At 41.3% G+C, this 13,934-nt stretch overlaps 1 protein-coding gene across 6 annotated transcripts in view; it reads left to right on the top strand.

Annotated features, from left to right (window-relative positions):
* Nucleotides 1-13,934, top strand: part of GLIS1 (GLIS family zinc finger 1) — a 172,612-nt gene that overhangs the window by 136,679 nt on the left and 21,999 nt on the right. For 3 of the 6 annotated variants that reach the window (XM_046944910.1, XM_015291201.4, XM_046944911.1), the window contains exons 5-7: nt 2,106-2,216; nt 5,458-5,590; nt 11,373-11,523. In XM_046944910.1, coding sequence (XP_046800866.1) covers nt 2,106-2,216; nt 5,458-5,590; nt 11,373-11,523 — 395 coding nt within the window. The remainder of the gene's footprint in view (nt 1-2,105; nt 2,217-5,457; nt 5,591-11,372; nt 11,524-13,934) is intronic. The other 3 variants (XM_046944912.1, XM_046944908.1, XM_046944909.1) reach the window with 2 other exon arrangements.

The raw sequence follows: 13,934 nt of genomic DNA, 5'->3' as shown, positions 1-13,934 counted from the left end.
TTTCTTCTTTCTTTATCTCTGTCTTAATTACCTGAAAAGCTCATAAATCAGCAAAAAGGTACAGTAGTCATTTTCTACTAACTTTCTTAAATGCCTAAAAATATGATCCACTTTATTCTGTTGCAGGTTCTTTAAAACTGTTTCTGTGCTCTTACACCATGCCAGCTTCTGTCTGCTTCTTTGCATTAATTTTAAAATCCTGTGATTTGTATTATGTGAATGTGAAAAGTAACAAAACTACAGCATGGTGCTGTTGTAAAGACTGCACGTTGCCTTAGCTCAGTGGACAAAGTCGCTGTCTGTAACGTCAAGGGAAATCGCCAAAGCAAATAGCAGCCAGACTTTCATCTAGTTTCCATGTCACTAACTCAAATTATTTTATCAGCGCTTCAGGTGATGCCAATGATTTGAAAAATGCTCTGCTATATTTGTTCTGCTAAGGGATATGCTAAAATTTTCCGTAGTTTTTCCTCAGATGTCAGTACTTTGTGTGCTCCAGATACTCTCAGTAAATCTGCTTTGCCCTGTATCTCTCTGGGTAGGTGTTGTTAGTCCATAAGGTCATGAATTGGTGAATGATTCTATTATTCCTTTAGAAATTTCCTGCTGGCTGGACAGGGCAGCAGTACTTATCCTCTTGAGGTACTTACAAAGAAAAGGGGTTTATATAGACTACTTATTCCTTATTGGGTGCATTTGGAATTGGTTTTAAAGCTTCTTGATGTAGGTCAGTCCATCATTTATCTTCTCCAGAAGGAGAATCTGTAAATAATTTCAGAGATTCGCTGGTGTATGCTAGTTTGATTGAATCTCTACTAAATCATCTGGAAGTAGATGTTTCTCCTAGGCAGGAGCAGAACAAAGGGAACGTATCTGTTCTTGTGGTAAAAAGGGCACGTCATCGCTCCTCCAGGAGTACAGCAGCTAGCTTAAAGGACCTCACAGTCACTCCTCCCCACGCAGTTTTTGGTTGCATTTTTTCCCCCTGCATTTGTGCGTCCTCTTTCTAAAGCCAAGGGAATAAGGAATGTGACACCGAGGTCATGACAAGCCAGTTATATAGCTTTGGGAAGGCACCAGACGACTTACTGGTACAAGTGAGAAGGTCAAGATAATGCTGACAGGTGAGGCAAAGAAACATTCAGCTCAACTTGAAAACCTTGTGAGCTTTGACATGCAGCACTACTTTGCTTTTGCTTAATGGTTACTTAATAATGAACGCTGGAGCCCCTTTGTTCAACTTGGCAATTGCACTGTCACTTGGAGGCCGCATTGTAGCACAGAGAGAAGTGTTTGGTCTATTGGAGTAAGCACAACTTGGTGAGGCTTTCAAGAGCTGGGATCTGGAATCAGCAGTTCACTTGGAGAGTCCTTCTTTCTTTATTTTCACGTAGCTGACTGGAACTGCTTGCCCAGGCTCTGATGGCTTTCCCAGGAAAGTGCTTGTACTGGGCCACGTTTTGACAAGCTCTGAAGCATGCCAAAATCAGCTGGAAAGGTCTTCCCAACAAAGTTAACAATAGCGGATTTTTCTGCGTTGATTTGCTCAGATGTTAATGTTCGTTGCAGGTTGTTTGGTTAGGAGTTATAAAAAGAAAGACGTTCAAAACAGGAAAAGGGCATGAAGGAAACCAAATGTGTGCTATTGCACAAGTTTTACTCTGCTGCATATGGAGCATAGTTGTAAAAACTGCGTAAATCAGAATTAGAAACCAGAGTTACATTTATAATTATACGGGTTGTTCTCATCATCAAGTCTACTGTAAAGACTTGAAAATGTAATGCTCTCAGAGCCCATCCAATTACATCTCATTAGCATTTAACTCAGCTCAGTAATCAACATCCAATGTGCCAGATTAGAGATGTGTCAAGTGCTCTCAGCACTTGCATGGAGTGCAAATTCACAGCTATCAATGCTGTTCTTCTGTTTGCACCATGTCAGACTTACGTACGTAAAGGAGTTTGCAAATCTGGAACCGTCAAGCAGAGCAAGCAGCTCAGGCTTTACACTGTGTTGCACAAACCAGCTGTCCTTTGGTGCTCTGTGTGCCAACTGAAGAGATGCAGAGGAATGTGAAATCTTTTCCCTTTCCTCACTCTTACAGAAACCGTATGCCTGTCAGATTCCTGGCTGCTCCAAACGGTACACCGACCCCAGCTCTCTGCGCAAGCACGTGAAAGCTCATTCAGCCAAAGAACAACAGGTGCGTAAGAAGGTAAGACCCAGGAGGCAAACAGTGGCACATCTCCAGACCTTCACACTGTGGTTGTTTTCAGTTTACCTTTAGTTTATATTTTTTCAAATCAGGGTTCTTCTGCAGTATCTCTAGGAAAAGATGCAAGCTGAACTAATTCTCCTTTGGATTTTAATCACTCTTGCTAACCTGTTCACTTTATAGTTATGCTCTTCAAACATCACCATTTTTTTTGTTTCAGTTTGCTCCATACTTTATGTGCAAGCATTTCTTCCCAGTTCATCTTTCATATACAAATCCAAATTCTGCTGTCATTCGTCTAAAATATTCACACATGGAGTCTCTGCAGTCAGCTATTAAATACATGCTAGCAAATCATCCCAAGTGCAAGTGAAACTAGGCCGGGATACTATGGAAATGTCAGAAAAAGAGTGCTTGCGTTCATCAGAATGAACCTGTGACTTTTCTGACCACATCTGTGTTTTCAATGCATTTATAAATGATTCCTAACCCAAACTGCTAGTTATGTGTTCACTAATACTAGATTCAAGTAAGTATTTTGGTTTCTGTGTGCTCAGTCCCAAATTCATTATCGTATGAGGAGACTTATGAGGGACCCCACAGAGCTGGTCTGTGACAGAATGGACCATGAGCACGCTTGAGGCTCAGGAGTGGCAGGTTAAAGCTTAGTAAGGAAGTACAATTACTTCCAATAAGGAGCATTGATATCCTTACCACTGCCAAGAGCTTCACAGATGAAACTGCCAGGCATGTTTAAAGGACGGAGAGCAGAGCAGAAATCATAGCGTGGTAAGATAGAGCTAGGGAGCTGCTAGTTTGGAAAAAATGTCAAAGGTAAAGCCCACAAGCACGAAAGAGCAAAGGAAGGAACATGTGGAGAGAGGAAACAGTAGCAGAACACAGGTGATCATAACTTCAGAATTAGGGATGAGCCGTGGAGGAGATAGATGGATGTCAAAAGGCCTAATTTTCCTAATTTTAGTGAGGTCATGCTGATGTCCTTGCATCAGCCATGTCTTGTCTCACACTCCTTCTCTCATGCTGCTTCTCAGGATGAATTGTATCCCCTGTCAGTGTTCACTTGGTTAGTTCCACCAGTCTGAATGTTTCTTCCCCATTACTAGTGCAGTTGTTCACCCTGACTCTGCTCTCTACCAGCTGCATGCAGCTTGAGAAACAGTGTCTAGAGCAGCAGTGTCCGGAATTGTGCACCCTATTTCAGACAGCGAAGAAACATTCACAACATGCCAAACTTTGTTCCTGGAAGGAGGACTCTTCAGGCCTAGCAGTCATTCAGGTGCCCACAAAACCAGGACTGTTGTCTATGGAGAGAATTATTTCCCAAGATGGATGTCATTTGTTCAGCTCTGACTACAGGGCTGAATATATTAACTCGTTAGCATCCTTTATGTCTCCTTAGTTACATCCCATTGCCTACTGAGGCCACTTTCCAGTTCTGCAGAGGAAGGTGGGGAAAAAACTCTAAATCCGAATTTTGCATTAAGGGGCAAAATGTTCTTCTGGTTAAGCAGCACGAGGCCTTGAGCATAGAATGAAGAGATGGCAAATGTGCTACACACAAACTCCAGCTACTTGGACGTACCGTGACACCAAATATCTAGGGTTTTGTATCTCTTAATCTCCCATCTTGAGGAGTTTTCCTGCATGTGTGTATATACCCTCCCATAGATTTACAAGTCTATCTTAAAATAACATCAGCTGCTTGCTTTCCACACCTTATTTGGTAGACCAAATCTAAATCTGCACTTCTCCAGTGGTTAGAAATCATCTTCAGACTTCCTGTCTCATTTGCCCATGATAACTTTAGGAGTATTTGATCCTGTCTCTTTTTTTCCTTAATATAAAAGGTATCTGAAAAAAGCAGTAGTTCTGAAGTGTATTTTGGTCATGCTTTCTTAAAAGAGACCGAAGTAAATCTGATTCCTAAAGAAAATACTAAGCAAAACAAATATTTTGCTTAAGCATATAATAAGAAAAAAAGAGGCAGCCTTTTGAACTACGTAACTCTGTGTTATTCAGTCAGTGGAGTCCAGTTTGGATTTCAGATTTAGGAAGAAAAGGGAAAACACTGTTTACAGTCTCTTGCTATGCTTTTGTTACAATTCTGCGAAGGCAATTGTCTGTTATTATCAGCTTCATGGAAGTCCTGAGTGGAAATGACTTAGCTAAGAAAAAAATTAACAGGCTGCTCTGCCTGCATGTCTCAGCTGAGGCGTGGTACCAAAAGGGGCCATCTCTGATAGAAAAGAGAATGCCCTGAGCTCAGACTTTCATCACAGGAATCCTGAATATTTGGTTTGTAGCTTAGATGACTGCTGTGGTAATATTTGGTTGTTCTGAACAGCTTTACAAGCACAAAAAATGAGAAAGTGAGCCGTTAATTTAGTAGTAGCCTAAGTTTAATTGGCTACAGATGCACTTTGTGATCCAAATGTTAGATGTTTATCTTGATCAAACAAATGGCTATATAGCAGAATTCTGAATAAGTTTGCCTGGACCTTTTCTTTAGAATAAGCAAACCCAGGGGAGACTGGTATGCAAAACTGTAAACGTAGAGCCAATAACTATTTATTAATGGCTATAGAATATGATGGCTGCTTGTGTAATGTGAGCACTATATTATGACAAAAGCTTGGCAACATCAGCATGTTTGAAAGAGAATTAGAAATGCTTTTCTTTCTTAATTCTCCTCTCCTGCTGTTTTTAATATGATCGACATTGTGGTTTTCGAGAGTTTGCTTCACACGCTTTTGCCAGAGCTTTAATTTACATGGAGAACAGCTGACATATCGGTGATACCTCTTACATGTTACTGACAGCACATTATTCCGCCAGACCTAATCTGATAAGCACAAACACTTTTCTTTCTCTATCGAATGTCTTTCCAAGTGTCGCAGTTTCAGCACAGAACCCAAGAAACTACAGACAGCCTGAAAATGTGCAGTTCAGCTTCTAAAGAAGGCTTGGAGAAACTCAGGGTACAAAAAACTGTTGTTGATTTTAGATTGGTACACTCAACTTGTTTACTTAGGAAAACCAAAATGATCTCTAATTAGAAATGCGAAGTGATAGATATATCCTTAATTGCACCAAGTTACTAAGAATGGCATTTTGTTCCTTTCTTCTGTATGTAATCTTTAAGCAAGGAGACATATGAATTGAATTAGAATTTGTTTGATTTACTTTGAAATAAAATGTTTGTTCTGTTCTCCTCTTGTAGCTAAATTCATGCACTGATATCGAACAGGATGTACTCAGTGAGTGCTTAGCTATACAACAGCTCCACACATCTTCACAACACATTTTGGATGGGAAATGTGGTAGATCTGTAGGTCATCATGACTTAATCACAGGTAAGAATATTTTGAATAAGTATGATGCTAAATGTCATGCAGTACAGAGAGTTTAAAATACTGAAGTTTCTGGGTCTGATTTGCCAAAGTGGTAGATGAAAGGAAAGAAAAGAATAAAATGAAATAATTTTGTGAGTTCTTTGCTAAGGCCTGGATTTTTTCCTTCTTATAAGCTCTAGTCAGGCAAAGATCTCTGGTTAGTTTGATGTGAGGAGGGCAGCTGCACCGCTGCAGTTCAGGCTCTAGCCATTTCTTCTTTAAAGTTTGCCTTGGCTTCAGCAGATGCAGGTGCATAAGCTTTGCTAAAGCCAAATAAATACTCTAGCAAAGACAAAAGCAGCAGCAGGGTTTTCCATTCACAGTGTCTGTTCTCTTCAAGAGCCACAGAAAAGGTGATGAGACTGTGCAATATCATGCAAGGTGTGCTTATAACAAATAATACGGTGATGTACGAATGGAACAGCAGCCTGAATTTAAGATGTCAAACATTTTGACTGTATTTTCTGAAAAGGCACTGATATGCTTCCTCTGATTCTATTGATCAGAGCGGAGAACTTTTCACTCTCAAACCTCTCCTTGTCCATGGAACTATTGACCTCTTTTCCTAGCTTTTATATTTCATTTACCCTTGACTCCAGCAACACTACGTATCAGTGAGCTTCAAAGCCAACACATTCCTTTAAAAGGTACTTTGCTTGATTCATTTTTGCACATGCAAATTTCAGGTGATGTTCAGTGAGAAGGATAGGCACAGAAGATGTTACTTTTTCTGATTTAGTGGGACACTCTGAAACTTCTCCAACCTCACCTTGGTCCTGCTGAGATTTAAAGAAAACCAGCGGTGAGCTGGGATTAAAAAACAAGAACTCCAGGTGCTAGTTCCCCTGCACAAAGGAATGAGCTGATGGTCCTTATTAATGTGTTTTTTGCATTGTAAGAGCGAAGTTCTGCTCTACTACAATTATATAGGCAACAACCTTCTGCTTTTTTTCTTGGTTGTTAACAATAACAAAATCATCCTGCCTGACATCTCCTATTCCCCTTTCCAGTTTAAATTGCACTGAGATGTCAGAATGTACCTGGTGAGCAGAATGAGGCAGGAAGGGAAATGACCCATCATTCGAGCATCGTTCCCCTGGGAGTCCTCACTCAGTTCATATGTGGCTCCTCAAAAAGGTGCAGTTAGTAGCCTCAGGAAAAGCCTCTGATTTCAAGTGGTCACGGTGATACAAAAGAAGAGTTCTTAGCTTACAGATAAACAGCCCAGCTCTAGCCTCAGTGTCAGTTCTGAGAACCTCTTCTTGAAATCAAGAATTTTATCAGTCAGTAGTACTGTTTTTCTCCAATATGATTTCTTTGCTGATTGTATAAAGACGTCACCAGGATGTTGTAAGAGAAACCTAGTAAATCTTTGCGGATACTTCCGTCTGGTCACCCCGTAAGAGCTCCCATCACATGCACAGTATGAAGAAGTGCCAGGGAAAATAAATCAAGATTTGAAAGATTTCTTCACAGAAGTTACTTCGTATTATGTGTGGTATAATTCCATAGGCAAAACTGTTCCTCTGTCACTGTTCAGGGCTAAGAAGCTAAGGTGCTCATCCCAAGAGATTTAAAACAAAAGGACATTCCTGCTGCCACCGATAGTTGCACATTTGCTCTTCCGTATAAGCAGAGGAAATATTTCTGGACAAAGCAGCTATAATACTTGTATAGAAGAATATATATGGATGAATACTGTTTATGATGTTCTCTTAATTCCACTTTGAAAATATGAAAATGTTCATGGTTTGAATTTTTTTTCCCCGAAGAAACCACATTATTAATGTGCAGAGCTCTGGGCTTTAGGGATCACTTGGATTCCTGGAGAGTTTCAGTTTTGTCTTTCTCCAAGTTGAAGCACATTTTAAATATGTCAGGGATGAAAGCCAATTGCAGGAAAAAGAAATATGTAAAAAACTCCCATTCCCTTGTGTCAAACTTCAAAGGAGGTTTGTGCTTGAGACTGGGTAAGACAGTGAGCAAAGGAATATTTAGCAGTCAGAGAAACCCCTTGTTTGCTCAGACCTTCCTCCTTTTTCCCTCTTTATATCTGTGTTGCTTCATGGTGCGCGCATGTAGCTCCAGCAGCAGCCAAGAGCTGCCTTCACACTTCCTGCAAAGCAAGTTACCTCTGTTAGGTAATGCCATGCAGGCATTTTCTATGGGCGTGCCTGGTCTGTTATTGTTTATTCTGGTCTCTCCTGGCATAAAGCTGGGAAAAAAAAATCCTGCTAGTCGGATGCTCTGAGTACCATTTTGGCAACAGATGTTAAGGTTAAAGGCCAAGCCATTTAAAATATTGATTGATGGCACATGTTTATAAGCTGAGATGGTCAATGCGTGAAGAGGCCCAAGATGCACAGTTCTGAACAGGGCTGCACTTGCAGGAGTAGGCATTTATGACAGCTCCAAGGGCTTCTGTGTGACTTCAGGTACTAAGAATATTATATCACTGCTGGAAAAATGGGAAAAGAAACTGATTTTTTTTTTTTTTTTAAGTTTTGAAAATGATACTGAGTGAGGCTGGAACAGCAACTGCTCTTCTCCCTTGACTTCTTCCATTGCAAAAGCAATCCTAGCAGCAAAGGAAATGCAGCATTTATCTTTCGGGAAACCACTCTTCCTTAGTGTTACAGATTGGCAGCAGGAAGAACTACACCCTCATATCAGCAGATACCTCTTGCTTCCCTGAAGAAGGCCATTCACTCACTCTTTCCTGATAAACTGCCACTATTTCCTTGTAGAAGCACTGTCTGCTTGGGCTGACACCCATGGGCATGTGCAGTTAGGTACTCACGGGACTGCAGGCATAGCAGCAGCTCAAAATTCTGAGTGTCTTAATTCTGGAATAAAAGTTTGCATATTTTTAACTCAGCCCAAATGAGTTCCAGTAGCAGAAGAAATTGCTCAAGGCTCGTGCTTAGTATGGTACACCCTTCCCAGTGCCCATGAGCAGAGGGTCTGTCTCTCTAAAGGAAGTTAATATTCTGCTAGAATGCCCTTCTTTTGCACTGTGTAAAATAGTTCTAACTTCAAATAAGTGCCAATTTGGTTCTTAGTGACTCAACAGAAATGACTAATGTCTTACTGCAGACTCATGTGGAATCTCATAGTAAAACTCATCTTCCGTAGTCTGTGCCACATGCCTGAGAAGTACTCTTAATTATGGGCAGACACCCCTGCAAGCAAAGCAAAGAAACAATAGGGTTGATTTTTTGTTTATGTCTTTTGGCTTTCCCACTATCCAGCAGCTTCAGAGGCAGACGGAGCCCTGATCCAAGTGGAAGGCTCTGTACTCTCAGAGCTTCATCCCTGGGCCTGGGAGCACACATCACAGTGTCTGATGTGAGAGCAGCCCTGTAGTTCCCTGCATTCCTCTCCCTAGTCCTGCACCTGAGGGATAGGAGCTTTGCAAATCAGTGCTCTGGATTTAGGCTTATTTCCGTAGAAGTGGGACTTGTATATTTGTTTTGCTTGCCCCCTTCCCCCTGTAGTATTAGCCAAGCTCAATCACATTTGACAAATGCTTCATAGATAATTGTGTTCTGATGAGTTTCATGAGTCGTGGAAGCTAAATACCAGAGAGTGGCACCGAAAATTAGTGTTTCTCTGCAGGGGAGACAGGCAGGGCTGACCTGGGCCACATGCTGCTTGGCAGCAACTGGCACACATGTAGTGCCACATTTGTTAAAGTGTCCCAGAGGATATGGGGATGGCTGGGTTGGTCCCAACATGCTTTGGGTTAGGTTGTGATAGGCTGTCGTGTTGCAGAGGTGGGGTATGAGGGTGAGGGGATCTGGTGGCCCTGCAGTAAGGCAGCACAGGAGTCAGGGAGATGTGAGAGCAAGAGACACCACATGTCAAACCGAGCATGAGTGTGAGCGTTGTGGTGAATAAAGATGTAGGACAAGGAAAACTCACAGATGAACTAACCCTGCAAACCTCAGCAAGCATGCTTCAAGCAAGGGCCTCTTCCACAGCTGGTATGAGCATCAAGTGAAAATACAATTAAGCTCAGGGTAGATGGAATAGATCATACTTTTAAATAGGCTTTAGAAGAAGGTCTAATACTGGAGTGGGTATGGGGTGCCCATTCTGGTAGTTCCCCAGCTGGTGAGGCATGACAGAAATGCAGGATGACAGGAATTCTGGTTTCAGATTATTTTCTTATGGGTTTGAGTGCGTGGGATCATGCAGGGCACAACTTATGGACATAAGGATGTGTGGGGTGTTCTTATTAGAATTTTCTTGCTTCTCTAGAGGGCCTTGCTGACTATGGTTTTCTAGTTCTCAGAAAAATGATAACTGAACAGTAGCTAAGAGTCAGGTACTTTGGTGCTCTGTCTTCTTCACCCACTCTAGGCAAATAATGGAAATGATCCTCATTAGCTGGGACAGTAAAGAATAGCTCTTTGAGATCACTTAAACATTGAGAAACTGTTCACTGTTGGAACAAAAAATGAGTGTGTTTACTGGCTGCGATACTATTGCAACTTACCTTTTGAGAGTTTTTGAGCTTTTGGGGTGAGCTTTGAACAGAGGCCATTAAAAGCGTCTGAAGTCTAATATCCTTAGAGAGCATAAATCTCTTAGATTCACCAGTTTCCTCCAAGCTGTGCAGCCAATATACCTGAAAGGTGTGGGGAAATACAGTCCAAGTGTGAAATGACACAGAACATCTGAGTCACGTTGGTATCTGCCAAGCCTGGGAATAAATGTGTGAACAACAAAGATTTGTGGGAATCTATTGTGTTATAAAATGGTCCGAAACCACCAGCAGAATAATGGAATTCTCACAGTGTAGCATCCTAGCTACTGACTTACTGTTTTCAGATGAGGCTTTGACAAGTAAATCCTAGCATCACCTGGGAACATCTGACTTCTTAAAACTCCTTCTGTCTGGTTTTCAGTGCAGAAAGCAAGTTGTTTTTGCTGGCTGGTTGACAAATGTTCTGTCTTGTGGGAGGCAGAGATGATGTGGTTCATTCTCGTACTTTCGGATCTGTCAACAGCTGAGGACTCATTGTTCATGAGAGGTTTTTGACTCATCTGAAGGCCCTGACAAAGGTGGCTAGAATCTGGCCTTAGTGGTTCTACTCTTCAGTCACACAGAAACAGATGCTGACATTCAGCCATTGCTTATCCACCCAGAGATCTGACACACATTCCCTGTGGCTCCAGATTTTCCTGTTGTTTTCTGCTTGTTGCATGTCAGTCAGAGGGTTTGGGACAAGTGCCATCCAGAGCCCTGCCAGTAAAGTAAAACACGTCAAAGCATAGCTGACTCACAGCCCTTTTCCTGAATGTGTTACTCTGCACACAGTGAGCAAAATAGGAAAGGTGAATACTACAGGAAGAAAAAAGGCAAATAAAATAGCTCTTATAGAGTGTGTAACTACTGCCGTGCTGTAGCTGGACGCTGCGGAAGCTGGCAAACCTCATCTGTCCCCCACAGACTTCAGAGTACAATGTCAGTGGATGTGCTGGTCCTTCTGTGTGTAAGTACCCCAGTGGGCAAACCTCTGTGAGGTGTATGGCAAGTAAACTTAGAAAGTAGCCTAAGTACTGTCTCTGTGGATGAAGTAACTTCTGTTACTGCCCCAGCAGAAGTGTGCTGTTCTATGCATGTGTCAGGGTGGGCGTGGGGGACAGTGAAGCAGTCAGGGACTGTCAGGGACTTACTTGGATGCCCCTTTCCTTGCTTATTTTATTTTGCAACCTGATGTATGTTTGTTCACAGGCATGTACAGTGGTTCCAGCGCTAACCATAATGGTCCCTCACCAGGTATACTGCCACCTCCTCACGACATCCCTTCAAGACACCATCCTCTTGACTCTGCCCTTTCCAGTCCACATCACCATCAGTCGCCATTGGAGAGTGCCAGGGAAGGGTATGTGTTGTGAAACATGCTTGGCTTGTGTCTGGCATGATGAAGACTAATTAATTGTTTATTATACTTTGCATAGATACTGTTTGAATGAAAAAAACTGACTAAAAGTTAGCTATATTGTTTGTTTTAGAATCATAGAAAATTTAATTTGAAAGGGACTTCAAAAGGTCATCTCATCCATCCTCCAAGCAAAGCAGGGCAAACTTTGATGTTATTGTCAGGCTACTCAGGTCCTTGTTTTTGTCTTCAACAAAATACAGAGGTTTCTTTTCTTCGTAGAGTGTAATTGCATTTAAGGTTTTTTATAATTCTTCCTCGGTGACTTCTTGCAGATTTGGATAAGTGTAGATGACTTTTCTCAGCTAAAATGAAAAAATTCTCAAAGGGTAGTAAAGCAAGCTATGACTCACTCAGAATGAGGCAGTGTTTGCCTTTGTAGGACTTAGTTTGTGTCAGACTTTCTCACTTCCTTGCACTCTGTTAGGACTTTCTGTAATACACCTTTCAGCTGCAAGCATTAACCAGTAAGACCTTAATCAGGGAAGGATATATTATCACATTGATTATATAGATTGCATTGCTACAGTGTTATATTTCTATACTGTCATTTTCTTTGAGGATCTCAAAACATATCAACAGTAAAGAATCTCTGCAATCCAAAAAACTCTGCTCTCATCCTAGAAGCTTCTGTGGTGCCTATACTGATGCAAATCATATATAAAACATGCATTCTTTTCTTCCAAGCACTTTGGACAGGGAGGGTACTCTGATTTTGCTTTAATGATAGGAAGCTGTGACAGTGAGAGATCAAAAGACTTTTTTAGGTAATAGGTTGAGGTTATTTAGTAAAGCCAGCAATGGAGTGTGGATTTTTTCCATCTTTGTTTGTGACTGTCTCATCCCTTCTTCTGTATGGGGAAAAGAAAGCCTGGAAAGATTTTAATCATGCTCTTTTATCAGTGGACAGAAGGCAGAATAAAGAACAGTGCCACTGAGAAAATTAGGAACAAGCTACTACATTTCTTTTCATGAACTGGGGAAATGAACGCTGTAATAAGAATAGCTTCAATATCTTGTTCCTCCTTCAGCCATCTCTTCTGATCTGTGCCAGTAGAAGGGACTCATGCACATCTGCCAGTCATAGGAATAGATGTATTCTGGCCCTAAATTATCAAAAAGGTTACTTAAGGTGTTTGTGCCCAACAGCTCTTCCTTCCTACCCTCCCACCCATGTTCCTGATTTTTTATTTCTTGTTGACAGTCTCATGCCTATGGCAGAGAGGTGCCAACAGGAGGCACTGAGGACAGGAATTTAGGTGGAAGTTTCAGCAAGTAAATGTGAGGCGTTCTGTAGCAGAGAGGGCAGTGAGTGCAAACAGGAGGAATGGAGACTGAGTCCAAAATGAGGGTAGTCCACAAGATATCCTTTCCTTGCAGCATAGGACTGATTGAGCCCAGGGAACCAGAATGTTTTCCTCTCTCTGATCCCCAGTGCACTGCTTAGCTGTTTCTTCTTTGTGTTGATTCTAGGATAGGGTTCCTAGGGGAGGTAAGGCAACAAATCCTTCACACTTTAGAAGGTTATCACCAAAGTGGATTTGTTTCTGAAGCGCTTCACCTTTTGGTACTGCTAATAAGAAAGAAAAACAAAGGTTTGACCAGAACGATGGTAGCAGTCAGTTGTGCCATTTGAGGGGCCAAAAGCTCCCAGATGAGTTCTCTCTGCCACCCATCACGTCTCCTCTGAATGAGTACAGCACTTCTCTTCAGCACTCACTGTGCTGAGTGAACTGAGTTTCTCACTGAGCTCTTCCAGACATTTTGATCATTTGCTTAGGCCAAAGCTTCCATCAGAATGGTCTCTGCTGTTCTAAGTTTTAGTGGAATAAGTACTCTTTCTCAGAGGAGACAACACTGCTGATTTATTATCTCAGTGCTTATATAGTTAAGTAACGCAAAGTCTTTGCAAAACACCGTAGTTAATATCCTATGACAAACTATAGGACTGAGATGAAAATAAATTTCTAATTACGAACCAAACATCAGGAAGTGGAGACTGGAAGGTATTTTTAAATAGTTATCTTAAACAAGCTGTTTATTTTCATGACATAGCAACTTGGAATTTTTCAGGATCTCAAATACCATTTTCTAAATTGGAATAATCTGCATTCAGTATTGTCATACCCAGTCCCAGTCCCTTGCTGTATGTGAATTGTTTATGCTTACATTTTTAATGACTGCCAAAATCAAGCCCTTACGTGACATGTTAATTGCCAATACAGGAAGCTTAGTCTGAACTAATAGTCTTTGAATTTTATTTAGCACAGTTTTGTGTGAAGCATTCATTCATTCAAGTAGAAAAAATCACTTGATAATCTAATATTTGGAGCCACTGAATTCTAGAACTGTTA

This window comes from Gallus gallus, chromosome 8, assembly GCF_016699485.2.
Source record: "Gallus gallus isolate bGalGal1 chromosome 8, bGalGal1.mat.broiler.GRCg7b, whole genome shotgun sequence".
Lineage (NCBI taxonomy): Eukaryota > Metazoa > Chordata > Aves > Galliformes > Phasianidae > Gallus > Gallus gallus.
The sequence above is the reverse complement of the archived record's forward strand: the minus strand, read 5'-3'. Positions and strand labels throughout refer to the sequence as shown.